Source organism: Caretta caretta, chromosome 1 (assembly GCF_965140235.1).
Source record: "Caretta caretta isolate rCarCar2 chromosome 1, rCarCar1.hap1, whole genome shotgun sequence".
In the NCBI taxonomy this organism is placed as follows: Eukaryota; Metazoa; Chordata; order Testudines; family Cheloniidae; genus Caretta; species Caretta caretta.
In genome coordinates this window covers 267,489,720-267,507,596 of record NC_134206.1, presented here as the reverse complement: position 1 = coordinate 267,507,596, position 17,877 = coordinate 267,489,720, and the positions used below count along the sequence as shown (strand labels likewise).

General features: G+C 42.2%; 1 protein-coding gene across 4 annotated transcripts in view; it reads right to left on the bottom strand.

Moving 5' to 3' along the window:
* The window catches only part of BLTP3B (bridge-like lipid transfer protein family member 3B), an 82,022-nt gene that overhangs the window by 42,963 nt on the left and 21,182 nt on the right, over window positions 1–17,877 (bottom strand). For 3 of the 4 annotated variants that reach the window (XR_007354538.2, XM_048835467.2, XM_048835466.2), the window contains 2 exons: window positions 2,917–3,079; window positions 1,473–1,511 (listed from right to left, as the gene is read on the bottom strand). Coding sequence is in view for 2 of the 4 variants with exons in the window: in XM_048835466.2 (XP_048691423.1) it covers window positions 1,473–1,511; window positions 2,917–3,079 (202 nt within the window). In the remaining 2 variants the exon portion in view is untranslated. Of the gene's footprint in view, window positions 1–1,472; window positions 1,512–2,916; window positions 3,080–17,877 lie in introns of those variants that run through there. The other variant, XM_048835468.2, reaches the window with a different exon arrangement.

Sequence of the window (17,877 nt, the reverse complement as noted above, 5' to 3'; positions counted from 1 at the left end):
GTCTACAACTAAAAACCAGGCTAAAGCCTTGGACATGTTTTAACTGTGTTGCAACTGGGTCGGGGGACAACCATGCTGTCACTGAGTACCAGGGCTAGGTTACAGTCGTAGTGTGGAAAGGGCCTTAGAGAATAAAGTCAGACAAGAAGGAGGCAGGATCTTGCAATGAGACTAGAAGACAAATATCCATCTTTCAGGTAAAGCTGAAATAATTAGAAATTACAGAAAAACAGTTTTTCTAATGGGACTCAAGCAACAACCTAGAGACCCTCATCTTTATAGGATAGGGATACAGTCACCAGAATGTTTTCTCATCTCCATCTGCTGGTAATCAAAGGACACAATGTACACACCAGCTAAGGTTTAAATTATTTCTAATTAACCTCAAGGAAACCGTAAAACTTTTTTAAAAAGGAATGTATTTACAACTACTATCTGAAAGCCAATGCTATCAAAAGAGTATTGTGAGTCGGTGCGTCAATGCAACAGTGCCCCTCCAGGCCAACCAGGGCATAGCTCCAGCTCACTCAGCTCAGTGGGGCTGTCAGGATATTCTGGCTACCCCAGAATCTGGAAAACGCTCTCTGATCTCAGGTCCGTCAGGGGGTTGGTAGGAGAACCCAGCCACTCCACTGGGTTCCAGCTCAGGGCCCTCAAGTCAGACAAGCAGGACCAGGGTTCGCAGACTCTGACAGTGGTCTGAGCTCCTTCCTACCTTCCCCTGGGCCTCTGCAGGCTCTTCAACTGTTAGTTTGTTCATGTCTTCTTGGAGTGTTGTCTCTAAGCTGCTCTTCAGCAATCTGCTGACAGGAGTTCCTTTCTCCAACCTGCTCACTCCTCCAGTAGCCCCATGCCCTTCTGCTTCCCAGACCTGTTATTCTCCCAGCTGCTGTGAGGCTACCAATCAACACTGGCTGGCAGTACCATTAACCCTTTGACTGCTGAGCCTGCGTGGGGTACATATACCACATGACAGGTATTATTTGCAAAGTCATGTGTAAAAAAACCTGGAAATGGCTGAAAACTTAAAAATTGGATTATAACAAACCACAAATTCCAGTGATAATTTATGACTGGTGATACTCTAAACATTCTTAACCATGCTTATAGCTGTTTCCCTCACTTCACACTGACTCAACAGGCATTCTAGTGTTAAGAGTGATGTCTGAGGTTATTGTGGATGCTGGTTGTGTTGTTCTGTTGATGGCTGTGTTTATTTGTATATGAGTTGTGTTATATTGGGAGAGATGTGTGCCTGAGAACTTAAAAACTGGACAGTAAAAGACCACAGAACCCAGTAATGATTCAACCTGGTGCTGTGCTGAACAAAAGAAGTTCTCGACTATGATTGTAGCTGTTTCCATCACTCCACAATGACTCAGACATTTTAGGCTTCAGAGTGACATAAAGAATGTCATTTCTGGAAACTTCTTTTATATATATACACTTTTTGGGTTGATTTCAGAACTTACCAGACTGATTGGATGAGTTTTCAATTTTGTCCATGGTATCTGAAAGATAAAACATTATGCTAAAGCAAATCAAACAAACATCGAAGAAAATACGTAGTAATCAAGATATCTGTTTCTCAATTTTATTTTCTAGATATAAAAATAAAATTTACACTGAACTGCTGGACTTGCATGTGATCTTTTGAAGCTAGTACAAATAATAAATTATTTTATGTGAGAAATATACATCATATAACACACAAAGTCATGTGGCCAAAAGGAAAGCTAGCTTAGGAGCTACTGGTGGCAGAAAGGAAAAAAAGACCGAAAAAATTAATCTGTCTCTAACTCTGTGTTGCCAGACATAAGAAAAGTCCAACAGTTTTTCACATTCCTTCATTAAAAACAAAACAAAACCCCACATTTGCTATGTTACGATATAAATCACGATAGCTTGCTTTCTCTATTTCCCATTCTAGCATGGTCTGGGAGACAGGATAGTAGTAGTGTTGTGTATCACATCACTTCCTAGCAAGAGAGACTGAAGGAGCATTGTCCACTGGCTCCAGAGAGAGTTCTGTCTAGTTTTCAGGCAGAGTATGTCACCATAATATATGGCCTCTGAGGGATGGGAAAGCATAAAAGAAAAAAGGTGATACCACATGAAAGAAAGTGGCAGAAAAAGTACAGTAGAACCTCAGAGTTACAAATACAAGAGTTACGAACTGACTCGTCAACCACACTCCTGATTGGAAACCAGAAGTATGCAATAAAAAGCAAATATGATACAGCACACAGCACTGTGTTAAACATAAACTACTAAAAAATAAAGAGAAAGTTTAAAAAAAAGATTTGACAAAGTAAGGAAACTGTTTGTGCTTGTTTCATTTAAATTATATGGTTAAAAGCAGCATTTTTCTTCTGCATAGAAAAGTTTCTAAGCTGTATTAAGTCAATGTTCAGTTGTAACTTTTTGAACCAACAACCATAACATTTCCTTCAGAGTTACGAACATTTCAGAATTATGAACAACATCCATTCCCGAAGTGTTCGTAACTGGGGTTCTACTGTAACACACAAAAGAATAATTAAAGCAGACGGTATGACATAGTCAAAGGAAACTCCAGTAGCTTTCTCTGCAAAAATATACAATCCCTTGCTCCATTTCAAAGTGCATATGAAGAAAATTCCACTTGGATAAAGAAAAAATAAATTAAATCACTGCTCATTTTCATTGCTTCTGTAATAGTCTTACGAGGGATAACAATTAAGAACATTTTCTACTATCTAATGCCTTCAACTTCTTTTTATGAAGCTGTTAAACACCTACAGCAAATTTTTAACATTATGAAATTCAGAATTAGCAATTTTCAGACTTCTTGAAAATAAGTTTTAAGAAGGCAGAAAAGACAAAAAAGGGAGAAAGTCTTGCTTAATTACTGTTCCAACATAATAAAATACTCACCCTAATAGCTGCTTTATTGCAAAAGACCTTGTTTATAGCAAGCCATGTTGGAAGATCCAGCATGTTCTGAAGCACCTCTTCATCAAACTCTAAGTTGGTCAGCTGACCTTCCCCCTTTAGTGTGCTCAGATTGATCTTGTCAGGTGACAGGTTTTTGGTGAACCTAAAAGAGAATATGCATTAAAACTTAAGTTAATGTCACATAAAGCAATTAGTTAGCCATGTCATAGCTCACAATTTACATAAATCAGCAAAGTAATAATCTGAAAAGAACAGGCTTCAAAGTACAGTTTGACCCTAAAATTGACTTGATAAAAAAGGCCCTGAGGGGTTTCACTGTTATTTGTCCCTCAATGACTTCCATATCAAATCTGCTCCATTTACAAGTAAACAAATGGATTCAACAATTAAGATGTGTTCTTTCTGGCTTTCTCTCTCATCAGGAATAAACATTCTGTACTTAGAATTTAGCTAACAATTCTTTTGACATTGTGTGAGCCAGAACAGAATCCAGCTCATTCTCCTTTGAACTGTTGTTTTGGCTCTGCAGGGCTAACAGGAGAAAAACTAATGAAAATGTATTTTTTCCTTAAATAAGTAGATATGATTAAGAATAAAATCTGGTGGCAGATCTTTTGAGTAAGAAGGTGTTACTTTTACAAAGTCACTTTTCTGACTTTATTCTCACTTTAAGCTTGACAAAATCTTGTATAAATTATACTTAAAATATTCACTAGGGTTTAATTTCAGAATTTATCAAAAACAAATGGTAGAAACTCGTTTGTTGCATAGGATTCTGGTGTATTTACAATGTAGCAATTCAAAGACAGGATTATAAATCCTACAGTAAGTGTTTTTTTGTCAGAGTATACTTTGAAGTGTCATGATCTGACTACATTGCAAGGTCTTCTGTATATACTGAGAAATCTCAAAGATGACACACATACTGTACATTTTACTATTTTTTTAAAAGGCATTATAATTTACTTACATCAGCATAACAGTCCGTGTGATTGTGCCAATCAGTGCATAGCCTAGTGCATAGCCTTTTCACCAGTTGAGGGACTTTTGGACTATTGAGGGCATCGAGAGAAGTTTATTTAAGCTGGGTTTGCTTGATCAGTAGACTGTTCTGAGCCACTCTGCAGTGCATGTGAAGTCTCATGTGATTTATTACAAAGGTGCTCACAGTCACGTGTCCCAGTAGCTGGAGACAGTTTCTGGCCAATGTGTGAGGACTGACCTGGACCGTCAAGATCAAATTGACCACAGTGTTGAATCTGTGTGAGGGGAGGAATGCTTTGGCTGCTACTGCAGATGTACTTGAGTTAATGTGGACATTCAACTGTAGTCCCAGTCGGAGGAATACGTCCATGGCCTTTTGTGTGCCCATCAAACCCTCACTGAAGGAGAATGCTTTAAGCAGGCAATTGGCTAAGTATGGAAAGAGTATAATGTGACGGTGCACCCCATAAGGCTTTATGGAAATATGCTTATGAATGTACATATGACATAACTGGAATATGTTTTATGCCACATATGACATGTAACATCTCTCTGTAAAGGTTATGATCTACTGAATCTATTAATCCTATTTGTATGTATGTATCATTTTTGTATTCAAAATTATTAATATTGGCTGTGTACTTGCTTGATCTTTAAGTAGCCTTAGTAAAGCATTTGGTCAGTTTCTTGAGAAAGGCATGTGCAAATTAGGTGCCAAATCAAGAAGCACTTAACGACCAATGGATCTTGGAATGCTCCAATCCACATAAGAAGTCTATTTGAGGATGTTCAAGGTAGCATGTGAACCATGGCTGCTACCTCTAAGTTCTGAGTCATGCATGGACATATGACTGGCCCATGTGACTCCAAAACTCCATACTGTAGCTGGGATTCTACACAGGGGGAGAGAGGGGTGTCCACCCACAAGAGAAAGTCTATTTAAACCCCAGGGAGACCCCTCTATTTTGTCTTCAGCTGGCTCACGAGATAGCCTCTCCACCCCCAAGGATACCTGAAAGAAACTGGAACAAAGGACAATAACTATAGGGGGTGTGAGTGATTGCTGGACCCAGACTAGAAGGAGACTAGTCTGTAAAAGGAAGCTTACTGGAATTCCTCTGAGGGTGAGGTTTTTATCTTATTCAGTTTTCTCACTGTATTAGACATAGACTTGCATGTTCTATTTTATTTTGCTTGATAATTCACTTTGTTCTGTCTGTTACTACTTGGAACCACTTAAATCCTACTTTCTGTATTTAATAAAATCACTTTTTACTTATTAGTTAACCCAGAGTATGTATTAATACCTGGGGGGGCAAACAGCTGTGCATATCTCTTTATCAGTGTTATAGAGGGCGAACAATTTATGAGTTTACCCTGTATAAGCTTTATCCAGGGTAAAACCGATTTATTTAGGGTTTGGACCCTATTGGGAGTTGGGCATCTGAGTGTTAAAGACAGGAACACTTCTTAAGCTGCTTTCAATAAAGCCTACAGCTGTTAGGGGACGTGGTTCAGACCTGGCTCTGGGTTTGAAGCAGGCTAGCGGGTCTGGCTCAAACCAGGCAGGGCACTGAAGTCCCAAGCTGCCAGGGCAGGAAAGCAGGGGCAGAAGTAGTCTCGGCACATCAGTTGGCAGTTCCCAAGGGAGTTTCTGTGATCCAACCCATCACACAATCCCTTGTTTGCGAACATGTGCCACTACCACAGAAAGGGCCTCTGAGAATGTTCTGGGAATGGATGATAGACCGAATGGGAGCACCTTGTATTGAAAGTGATCCTGATCTAGAATGAATAGTAATCTTCTGCAGGATGGGTGGATCACAATATTGAAGTAAGCATCCTGTAGATCAGTGATGGGCCATAGGGATGTGCTGGCCGCTGCTTCCTGCAGCTCCCATTGGCTGGGAACGGTGAACCACAGCCACTGAGAGCTGCAGGGGACCATGCCTGCAGACGGTCAATGTCAGCAAAATATCTCGCGGCTCGCATTCAGATTACCCTGATAGGCCACATGCAGCCCGCAGGTTGCCCACCACTGCTGTAGATCGAGGGCAGAGAACCAGTCCCCTGGGTCCAGAGATGGAATTATTGTTACATGAGTTACCATTTTGAATCTCTGAACCTTTACCAATTTGTTCAGTGATCTTAGCTCTAGAATGGATCTCCAACTGCTGTTCTTTTTCAGTATCAGGAAATACTTGGAATAGAATCCCCTCCCTCTGTGTTGTGTGGGAACAGGTTCTATAGAACCCAACTTCAGTAGAGAGTTGTTTTCCTGTCATAGAAGGTGCTTGTGAGATGGTCCCTGAAGAGGGACAGGTAGCAGGGTGGAAAGAGAGGTAAAATGGATAGAATATCATGTAGAATGAGCTCCAACACTCACTTGTCCATAGTTATGTGTTCCCCGTTTTGAAGAAAGACAGTCACCAAAGCGAAGGAGACATGCGGTCTGTTGCAGCAGGTAAGAATGGGGGTGGTAACTTAAGCCCTCAACCAACCCATCAAAATTGATGTTTAGATGTAGAGGGTTGTGAAGTAGATGCTTGTGGAGCAGCTGGTTTCCTTTCCTGCAATCACTGTCTTTTGTGCTGGAGTTCATAATGCCTCTGGGGGAAAAGAAATTGAGTAGGCTGGGATCTCTGCACTATCTGGGATTTACTGGATCTTCTTTTCTGTGCAGGTGTGTAAATTCCCGGCGAGTGTACGGTGACTCTAAAGTCTTTTTATGTGTGGAGGGATTTATCAGTTTCCTCGACAAACAACTCTGATCCCTCAAAAGGAAAGTTCTCAACTGTAGACAGGACTTCCTTTGGAAAGCCAGACAGCTGAAGCCAGGAAGCCCTCCCCATGACCACTGCCATGGAGACAGAATGAGTTGCTGTGTCAGCAGCTCCATCTGATCTGTAGGAAGATGCTCAGTAGAGGCATTCAGTTTGGAATAATTAATATGGTTATACTTTGCCATGAGAGCCTGGTAATTGGTGATCCTAAATTGTAAGATAACCAAAGAGTATGGTTTACATCCAATTACGTGAAGACATTTAAAATCCCTGCCACATGGGGTCTATTTAGTGTGGTGCCATCTGCCATGTTCGTTTACAGCATCGATGACAGGGGAGTTCAGGGATGGATGTGAAAATAAAAAGTCTGAGTCCTTGGAGGAAACATGGTATTTTTTGTCCTCACTCTTACACGTTGTCAGGATATGCCATATTATTTTTGCTGGATCCAGCAAGACCTTGTTAATGGGTAATGCAATGTGGGCAGATGAGGTGTGCAGGAAGTTGAGTAGCTTGTGCTGCGATTCCTTAACCTCCTCTAGTAGAATTTGTAAGGTCCTGAAATTGTGTAAAATCATCTGCCAAGGTCAGTAGAGGAGGCATAATGGGCTCATCAGAGGAGGATGGAGAAATGCTGGTCGCAGGAGTAGTTTTGTCTAATCTTGTTTCTGCTACTCAAAGGTCTACTCTTGTGGATCAGGAGCTCTAGAGACAGAAGCTGGAGAGGACTGCCTTTTCTTCTCCCAGTGAGAAACACTACGGGTCTTCAAAAATTGCTGGCAATAAGCCATTCAGGGGCCCCAGTAAGGCACTGAGGTGGTGCAAAAGGCATGGGTGGGGGGACCCAAAGGCATCTGTACCAAATGGATGGGCAGTGTCTCTCATGACAATAAACTGGCTCCAAAGAGGTCTCAGGATGGAAAGCTCCCTGACAGTGCAAAGGAGAGCCTTGGACAGAAATGTGAGAGACTGATGAGAAATCATCATTGTCTTCCTTTTCATCACTTGGCAGAAGTGGAGCAGTTATGGAAGCTATGGGAGATTCCACTGGTACCATGTGGAGAGCGAGAGGTAGTCCGTACCTGAAATGTGTCAGTGCTGAGCAGGGGAGATTCAGGCATTTCTGAAACCACCAACTACCTGGGAAAGCAAAATTCCTGCAGTACTGGGATAGTGGGCAGTATCGCTAAGATGAACAGAGGTGACTGAGGTAGAAGGTGCTGATGATACCAGAGGTCTCTTGAGCTCCAATGAATAACCAGTAGGGGTTGGTCTGGTCTTCTGCGGAGCTGAAGTACTAGGCACCAAGGCCGCAGGGGACTCTGTCAGTACTGATTTAGAGGAGATGGTTTTCTCTCGACCACCCTGTTCACCCAATGGTACCAGTCTCCCTGAGCCCAAACTCTTAGAGTCCTTAGGCTTGCTGGCGACGAGAGTACCTTAGGAGCCCGCAGCCCAGTGGGTACTGAGTCGAAGATCAATGGGTGCCAAGGTAGTCAACCTGGCCAGGGATTGTCTCTGTGGTAGATTCTCTTGACACCTGCTTTCTAGAGGCTTTTTGAGAGGATTCCATGGATTTCCTTTTTGAAGTTGCAGGGGAGTGTTGTGCTGAGGAAGTTGATGGAGTGGGCCTCATCTGGGGACCACTGTATGGAGGAGGGGTCCCTGGGCTGGGGCTGAAAGCTGGTCGGAGTGAACTCTCCATTATAAGCAGACACAGATTTAGTTTGCAATTCTTTCTGGACATTGACTTTAATTTGAGGCAGAAATTACACTTTTGAGGGACATGTGACTCCCCGAGACAAATATACAGTGGGAATGTCCATCACTGACCAGGATAGCCTCTTGGCACAAAAGGTAACATTTAAACCCAGGAAAGCCAGACATACTCTTTCTAGAGTCCACTTCCCTAGAGGAAAGAAACAAGAAAACATATCTATGGACAAACAGACACTGCTACCTAAAATCTTCAATCTGAGGGGCAGGGCGTACAAGTGTACCTAGAGTAGAGGACCTATAGGGCCACTACTCGAAGAAGAATTCAAAATTTTGCAAAATATTAAAATACATTTTATGTACTTCTCTATACTCTGCATGCAAAAGGTAGTAGGGGATTAAAGCATATACCTAATTTTTTAAATCTTCTTTTAGCTCCCCTCACATTTTGCTTACTAGCTCTTGCTCCACTATGATTCTCTAGAATTTCTATCACATCACACTCACCACAAGAGCCAACTGATGCACGGAACATGAAGATGGCTCCGATGGGCTCTGGAAAATGCATGTTTATTTAGGGCAATTTTGCATTTTTTTTGAGACCCCATCTACATAACACTTTCAACAGGAAGTTAGAGATGTGTCATGACACTCTCATTGGTAAATTACATCATTTTACCATGTAGGATGAACTAACTATTTTATAGCTTGGATTGATAAATAGAGGCTGCTAAAGCTAGAATGAGGGAAATCCAAAGTAGCAATGCAACCTAAGAAGAAAAAGAAGTACATATAAAAATAGAACTGGAGTGAAACAAAGGAACAAAAAGAAGACGAAAAGAAAAGCTTATTAACCTTCTTGAATACAGGAATGAGTAATCCTCTCATTTTAGAATGTAAAGCCTCACCAAATGTCAGAGATCACATTACCAGTTGCATCTTTTGGCTAAAAATCAAGATTCTGGAACTGTACAGTAGACATTCAGTGTTTTCAACCATAACAGGAACATTAAGTATTTTTAACATACAGCATCGCAAACTAGTATTGCAGGGAATTTTGTGTTTTTAAAATAGGAAACCTCAAGAGAACCTATTTATTTCATTTTTATATATTCCTTATTATATATTCATCACCAACATCCACATTTCACAACCAAAAATTCAAACTATTTTTCTAAGATTTTCGCAAAAACTTGTCAGTACATCTGCAGGTCTCTTTCTAAATCTCACATCAAACGGAGAAAGAATAAGCCTCCTGCAAATACTCATGCACAAGTAATTTTTGTCAAGTTAACAACAGTTTGGTTAGTTTCACTCCTGCAAGTCAGTGGTGGTCAGCAGGGAAACTGACAACAATCATGTCAATTTCACGCAGCAGCTAACAGGCTTCCAGGGTCCCTGGATCCCCCACAGCCTGTTGGAAGAACCAGAAGCCTAGGTCTGCAAGAAGCCTAGCCAGAAGTGCTGGCTGCTAAGCTACAAGCCTCCAGGCTTAGCTGGAGTTTCCAGATTCCAAGCTCCCCTTCAGCATACCTGGCACCTGGAAGTCCTGGGAGTGCTGGCTCTACCACAGCCTGCCTAGAGGCTGCTGAAGAGGTCAGAGCCTGGGATCCCTTGGCTCCCTGATTCCCAGGGCAACTGGTTCCTCAACATCCTCACTGGATTCCATCAGAAGTTCACCAAAATCAAATTGTTTCCAGTGAACTGGAAACTTCTCATGAAAAAAGTTTCACTGGAATTTTTCCAGCCAGCTCTAGTTAACAACACTTCAAATTTAATTTCTTTTTCCTGATTAATGATCTAGTTTGCTCTTCATCATTTGTGATGTTTGTTCTTCACTTTGACCTTGCACAATGAGAATAGACTATTCATCTTCACTTTTGCTTATTATCAGTTGTTGATTTCACTCTCTGGTCTTCATGTATTAAAATAGGTTGGCCCCTCAAGACCAGGGGCCAGGAGGGTAGGGCCACATCTCTGGGCGGTACCACAAAGATTGCTGACCAATAACTCTTTTTTCTTTGGAGAGAGGATGTTGGTGAATTCCCAATGCTTGCTATAAACACTGGGATTGGATGGCGTGCAGCTGGGCAGGGGGCATAAAGAGCAGTGCTGGGTCAAATCAGGCATCACCCTCCCCACAATGCTCTTGTAAAATCTCACCTTCCCTCCTTCCTCTCTCACATCTCCCAGGAGATTACTAGCACCTAGGACATCAATTTCATGTCACTCTGTCTTTTTGTTACGCCAGGGGGAATTCTGCGCCACTGCATGTGCGCAGAATTCATGTCCCCAGTATATTTCTTTGCTTCCCTGCAGAAAAATGACTTTCTGGCAAGGAAGCAAAGGGAAGCTGCAAGAGCAGTCACACACCACTCCCTAGCAATGCAGGTACATCGTTTCAGGCACCTGGAGCAGCCAGTGGAGAGGTAAATCACCGCAGGGCTGGGGACAGCCCAGCCAGTGGCTCCTACCCTGAGCCATGAACAACTGCTAGTCCCGGCTGGGCTGGAGGCAGGAGAGGGTGGGACTTCCTCTTCCCCTGCAAGGAGTGGCTGGGGCTGTGTCAGACCCACCCCCGGAAACCTCCCCCAGCTGCAGGAAGCTCAGCATCCTCCGCTGCTTCCTGCACCCAGACCCCCTGCCTGTGGACCCCCACTCCTTCACCCAGACCACTCCCCACTGAGCTCCCTGCACTCAAACCCCCACCCTGATGAGCCCCACCCCCTGCACCACCCTGAGCCCCCACATCACTGACCCCCAACTAGCTGCACTCCCCTAGCACCCAGACTCCCCTGCTGAGACCCCCACACCCAAGCCCCTCTGCTGAGACCCAACCACTTTCACGTGGAAGCCCCTGCAGAGTCCCATTGCCCCTGCAACCCCTGCAATGAGCCTCTGTGCATCCAGATCCCCCCATATCTAGACCCCCCCACTGAGCTGCCCGCACCCAGATTGTCCCACACAGAATCCTCTCAACCCACATCTGGATCCCCCACACTGAGCCCTTCCACACTTGAATCATGCCTGGTTGTGCCTGCTAGCCCCAGACCTGGTGCACCCTGCCCCCAGGGTGTTTCTGGGGCAGGCCCAGGCCTTTTGTTGTGTTAGGGTCGGGTGCAGCCTCACCACTGAGTCAGTGTCCTGGGGGTGAGGAGGCTGTACAGTGATCTCCCACCTTCGTACAGTCATTGGCCTGTACTCCCCACTCCCATGCTGGTACCTCTACATTTATTTATTGACAAATAAAACTTGCAGAATTTTCAAATATTATGCACATAATTTTTATTTTTTTGGCACATAATTTTTAATTTTTTGGAGCAGAATGCCCTCAGGAGTATTTTGTGGATGTTTACTGTACATTGGGTGAGGCAAGGTCTTCATATTCTGGGGTTCAGGCACATCTAGACTCTGAAGTGAGTGTACAATTACATGGAATAATTAATTTGTTTTTGATTTACAAGATCGCAATTTTTTTGTTTTTGATTTACAAGATCGCAATTTTAAGTATTTGGTCCTAGCAGCACGGGTGAGATTTCCCTAATCTGGAATAGAGTTAATGACAGTATATGGCTGGTACTGATAACTCCACAGAGGTTGGAAATAAATTACCCCTTTTCAGCGAACTGGGCATTAACTCTCCTTCACTGAGAAGGGGACTGGATTGTAGGGAGTTCCAGGCACTTGTATGAGGCCTAATGATTGCCTCATGCAGTGATCTGCACTTGGTAGTGACTATGGTCAGACCATGGAAAATTTAGAAAGCTTGGAATTTTATCAGTGAAAATGTGAGTAAGTTGATAATCAGCTGGATTGGCTGAGGCCTACCCCCTTTTTACTACTGTCCGGGCAGACTAACTTTAGGATATAGTTTAGTTATATTAAAGGTTTAATAAAGCTGCTGCAGCCACTTGGCCAAAAGATAATTCTGACCTATGTCCTCATTGCCCGCTCCCTGCCTCTTGCAATATAAAAAGTTGCAAATATTTGGTTTGCTACTACTGCAGGGGAATCCAAACACAAAAATGTTTACACTGATTTATTTTCAATATCTTGAAAGCTTTAGCTTTTGCAAAACCTCCCTCTATCCCTCAAAACCTACATTTTAGGTTTGAACTATTATCTGTGAGTCAGCGGCAGTGCTATGAGTACTCACCTGGCCCCACAGTATGCCAACATTTTTATGGCTGACTTAGAACAACGCTTCCTCAGCTCTCGTCCCCTAGCGCCCCTACTCTACTTGCGCTACATTGATGACATCTTCATCATCTGGACCCATGGGAAGGAGGCCCTTGAGGAATTCCACTTGGATTTCAACAATTTCCACCCCACCATCAACCTCAGCCTGGACCAGTCCACACAAGAAATCCACTTCCTGGACACTACAATACAAATAAGTGATGGTCACATAAACACCACCCTATGCCAGAACCCACTGACCGCTATACTTACCTACATGCCTCCAGTTATCATCCACACCACATCACACCCTCCATTGTCTACAGCCAAGCCCTCAGATACAACCGCATTTGCTCCAATCCCTCAGACAGAAACAAACACCTAGAGGATCTCTATCAGGAGTTCTTAAAACTACAATGCCCACCTGCTGAAGTGAAAAAACAGATTGATAGAGCCAGAATGGTACCCAGAAGTCATCTACTACAGGACAGGCCCAACAAAGAAAGTAACAGAACACCACTAGCCATCACCTACAGCCCCCAACCAAAACCTCTCCAGCGCATCATCAAGGATCTACAACCTATCCTGAAGGATGATCCCTCACTCTCACAGACCTTGGGAGACAGGCCAGTCCTCGCTTACAGACAGACCCCCAACATGAAGCAGATACTAACCAGCAACTACACACCACACAACAGAAAACACTAACCCAGGAACCAACCCCTGCATTAAACCCCGTTGCCAACTCTATCCGCGTATCTGTTCAAGGGACACCAACCACATCAGCCACATCATCAAGGGCTCGTTCACCTGCACATCTACCAATGTAGATATATGCCATCATGTGCCAGCAATGCCCCTCTGCCATGTACATTTGCATAGAGACTGTCCGGTTTGGCCAAAGAATAAATGGACACAAATCAGACAACAAGAATTTGTAACATTCAAAAACCAGGAGAGCACTTCAATCTCCCTGGACACTCAATAACAGCCTTAAAAATCGCCACTCTTCAAAAAAAAAAAAAAAACCTTCAAAAACAGACTTCAATGAGAAACAGCAGAACTGGAATTAATTTGCAAACTTGACACCATCAAATTAGGCCTGAATAAAGACTGGGAGTGGCTGGGTCACTACAAAAAATAATTTCCCCTCTGTTGATACTCTTACCTCTGGTCAACTGCTGGGAATGGGCCACATCCACCCTAAATGAATTGGCCTCATTAGCACTGGACCCCCACTTGGTAAGACAACTCCCATCTTCTCATGTGCTGTATATTTATTCCTGCTTATTGTATTTTCCACTCAATGCATCTGATGAAGTGGGTTATATCCCACAAAAGCTTATGCCCAAATAAATGTGTTCGTCTCTAAAGTGCCAAAAGGACTCCTCATTGTTTATATCTGAGAATGTCGCTTTAAATTAAGGTCAAATATTCAGTTCAAAGAACTATGGCAATATTATAATAGTATTTGAGATCTTCAACTCACAAGAGTCAAGACACCACAAGATACAACAACCATAACTGGTTACCATGTGTATATGTAATGTTAAGTATTATTATGCCATTATATTTATGGTTTAATTTATATGTACAATCTGGTAATACTTGTTGTTTAGTAAAAAGTCTTGTTAATCTGCATACACATTATTTTAAAGCATTTATAATTTATTTCTAAACCAAATATTTTCGGATATAGCAAAAAACATTATCTTCATGATTTGCTAATGCAGTGATTTTCAACCTGTGGTCCACGGACCCCTGGGGGTCCGCAGACTATGTCAAAGGGGCCCATAAAAGTTTGTCATTACCATAGAACAGTGTCTTTCAACCTGTGGTCCGCGGACCCTTGCAGGTCCGCAAGCTATGTCTAAGATTTCTAAAGGGATCCGCACCTCCATTTGAAATTTTGCAGAGCTCCGCAAATAAAGAAAGGTTGAAAACCACTGTGCTAAGACAACATAAGCAACTGGAACTTTTCAAACAATATTTAAGTGTGTTTGTACAATACATACATTCACATTTGCAAACAGAAAAAGCAATAATAATCCAGATAATAGTTTTTCAAAAGATTAAGAATCAAAATAAAGGGTATACAGAGAGAATTTCTATCACACTTTAACATTTATATTCTGTAATTTGATCTGTGACAATCTTGGGTTCTGAACAGCAGTATCCCAAATCACTTGTGGAAGGGTTGGTCAAGAGACACAAAGCTAACTTGAACAGAGGGTGGAGAGGGATGGGGTAGAGGACAGACAGGTCTTGTCTATATGAACACTTAATTCATGGCACCGGTGGCGTGTAAATCTACCTCACCACCAACTGTCTGTCTGCGTGGATCCTACTGCCGCTCACTAAAAGTTCTGTACTGCTCTTTTATCTGCTCTCTAGGATAGATTAAACTCACTAAGGAACTTTTAGTGCACGGCAGCATGGTCCACATGGACACCTAGTGTGCAACAGGCTAGTGTGAGGTATTTACACCCCCACTCTCAGGAAACTGTTTGTATGGCACACTTTTCCTCTTCCCTCCTGAAGAAAGCTGCTCCTATGGAAGTACAGGTTTAAGCACTCTATGACACTCTATGCACCAGCTGATGGGAGGAAATTCAGATTTTGGTGGTTAGTGAAGGTCTGGAGAGAATGCCAGGTGCCTTGCATAATTCATCAATTTAAACTTCACCTTCCAGATTGATAAGAAGACTGCCCAAATGGAGTGAGCCTGGATCACATCTGGGCATCTGAGTCTCATCTGCTCTGAAGACCTGCTGAATACATGATCTGATCCATTTGGTCAGATAGATCAAGACATACCCTTTTTAAAATCCCTCAGACAGAACAAATGACAAGTCCACTCTACACAAATGCTCAGTGCTGCCTAAGCAAATCTTAGGGGCCCATATCAAATCAAAGATGTGCGACACCTTTTCATTCTTCCCTTGTGACTGTGCACTGAAAGGTCCAGGGGTGGTGGAACAATTTGTATAGTGGGGGTGCTGAGAGCCATTGAACCAAACTGTAAAACCCTGTATACAGTGGAGACCCCTGCATTTTGTGCCCCAGTGTCCTGGGCACCTTGGCTGCACAAGGAGTCCCCTGCAGCCCTGCTGTCAGCACTGCCCTGACCCTAACCCCAATCTTATCTCTCACAGCTGGAAAAAAAATCTTTAAAATAAAGTTGTCGAAATTAGAAAAAAATAAAAAATCAAATTCCGCCAAACCTAAGTATACTTAGTTTAGGCTTTAATATCGGCCGTCATAATTTCAAAGTTAATTTTAAATAGGTTTATTTTTTTAAAAAAGATAAAAGTATTTAATTTATTTAATTTAAAAAATCCACCTTACAGAAAACTGATCAGGAAGAGTGGCAGGAATGGTCATGTGTGTCAGGGTACTTGGTACACCATGGCACACTTCTGTGCTTTGGGTATAGTAAGACTTCCTGGCTCTCATCATGTTCATGTACAGCTGGAAAAGTCTACAGGCAATGGAAGGAAAATTCCATTCCCCAGAGGAACATTGGTTGATAAAGTTCAAATGTTGGCAGGTCTTTGGAGGCCAATTTGTTAATAAATGTATCACATATTGTCATGCAATATTAAATATATTACATGAATGTCAATAAGAGTAAATGCCTTTGAGATGGCCACTGTCTTGGCCAACTACCAAGGATTGAACAGGGAGCCTCTATAGCTGAAAGCTAACTCAAAATGTTGAAACTCCTAAGAGCCAAGCTCTGTAGCCATGAACTGTAACAGATACACATTCTCTGGGAACTGGGTAGAGAGAGACAAATAAAACACACTCACCAGTGGGTTACACTGGACAGGAGGTAGCTTGTCTCAAGAGTCTAATGCCCACCACAGTTTGAATTCCAGCTGAGTCCGACTTATGATGGCTGCCATCCTCACATGCCAGAGATTGAACTGGGCACCTCCAAAGCTAAAAGTATGTGTCCCTCCATTCCAGAGCCATAAGAGAACCATATCCTCTCTGAATCAGGCGCTCAGGTGGATACGTAACATATGCTAGTCAGTGGGTTACACCTTCATGATTTTTCTTTTAAATAACTTGTCCTTTAATTTTGCACCCACTGGATGAAGCCTGTCCCCACTGAAGTCAGTTGCAAAACACTGATGTCAATGGGACCATAGTTTCATCCTTTGCTTCTACATTCAAATAAATCGCCCCTTCCAAATAATCACTTCCATTTCAATTACCACATACCAGGCCTCCATGTAGATTGCTGCTTTAGCTTACTTTCTGGAGACCTAACTACTCCAAACTGCCCTCAAGTTTACATCCTAGCATAAGGAGTCCTGTCCTCATGCTTAATATATTCTGACTTCCCTCCAACATCTTTTGCATTCAGTGCAAATACCAAATCCCCCATTACAACAAATTCCACTTCTCAATGTAATATTGGTAAAATGGTTTGTATTTGAAAAACTATATTGGTTTTTCTTCAGATACAAATAGATGAAGCAGAAACAGCTGCTGTTACCAATGGCTATAATCTAATTATCACATTGCAGATTTTCCAAGATACCAGCCAATGCCTACACATGAATGAGGCACTTACACTACAAGAATGGGAATCACTTTTTAAAAATATAAAACACTTTTCAATCTACTTCTTTTTCTGTTTCGTTTAATGTGAAGTCCTCACACAAGCATATTAATTATCCTTCCTATCCCACAATAGTCTTTTCACAGCTCACTTATGAAAGCCTGGAAATTGTTAGAGATGTTATCAAATCCAGCTGGGCTGTTACAAATATAGTAGTCCTATAGATAAGGAACTTAATGAACACAATGACTACAGGACACTAAGAACATTAAGTTTCTCCTATATACAAAAACATATACCACCCCAAACGTATATAATTTATGTAGTATAGCTAGCACCTTTGGGCACTGCAAAAATAATAAATAAGCTTATCACATTTTGACAAATGGACTGTACTTGAAGGCTTATTAACTTCTGCTCAAAATATAACGTTCCTGAACTAAAGCGAAGAGACATGATTTCATACAGAAAAGGACTGATAGTGGGGAAAGTCTGAAGAATTTAAAATTATGAAATAATTAATAAGGTAATGGTGAAGCACTGGCTTTTTTTTGCAGATAGCAAGCTTGTCTGGTCTGTGACTTACTAGAGAAGTAGTAGCTGAAAGCCTGCGCTGTTCAAATTACAGGTGTAATTTGTAAAATCATGTGTATAAAAACTTGAAAATGGCCGAGACCTTAAAAATTGGATGGTAACAGACCGCAA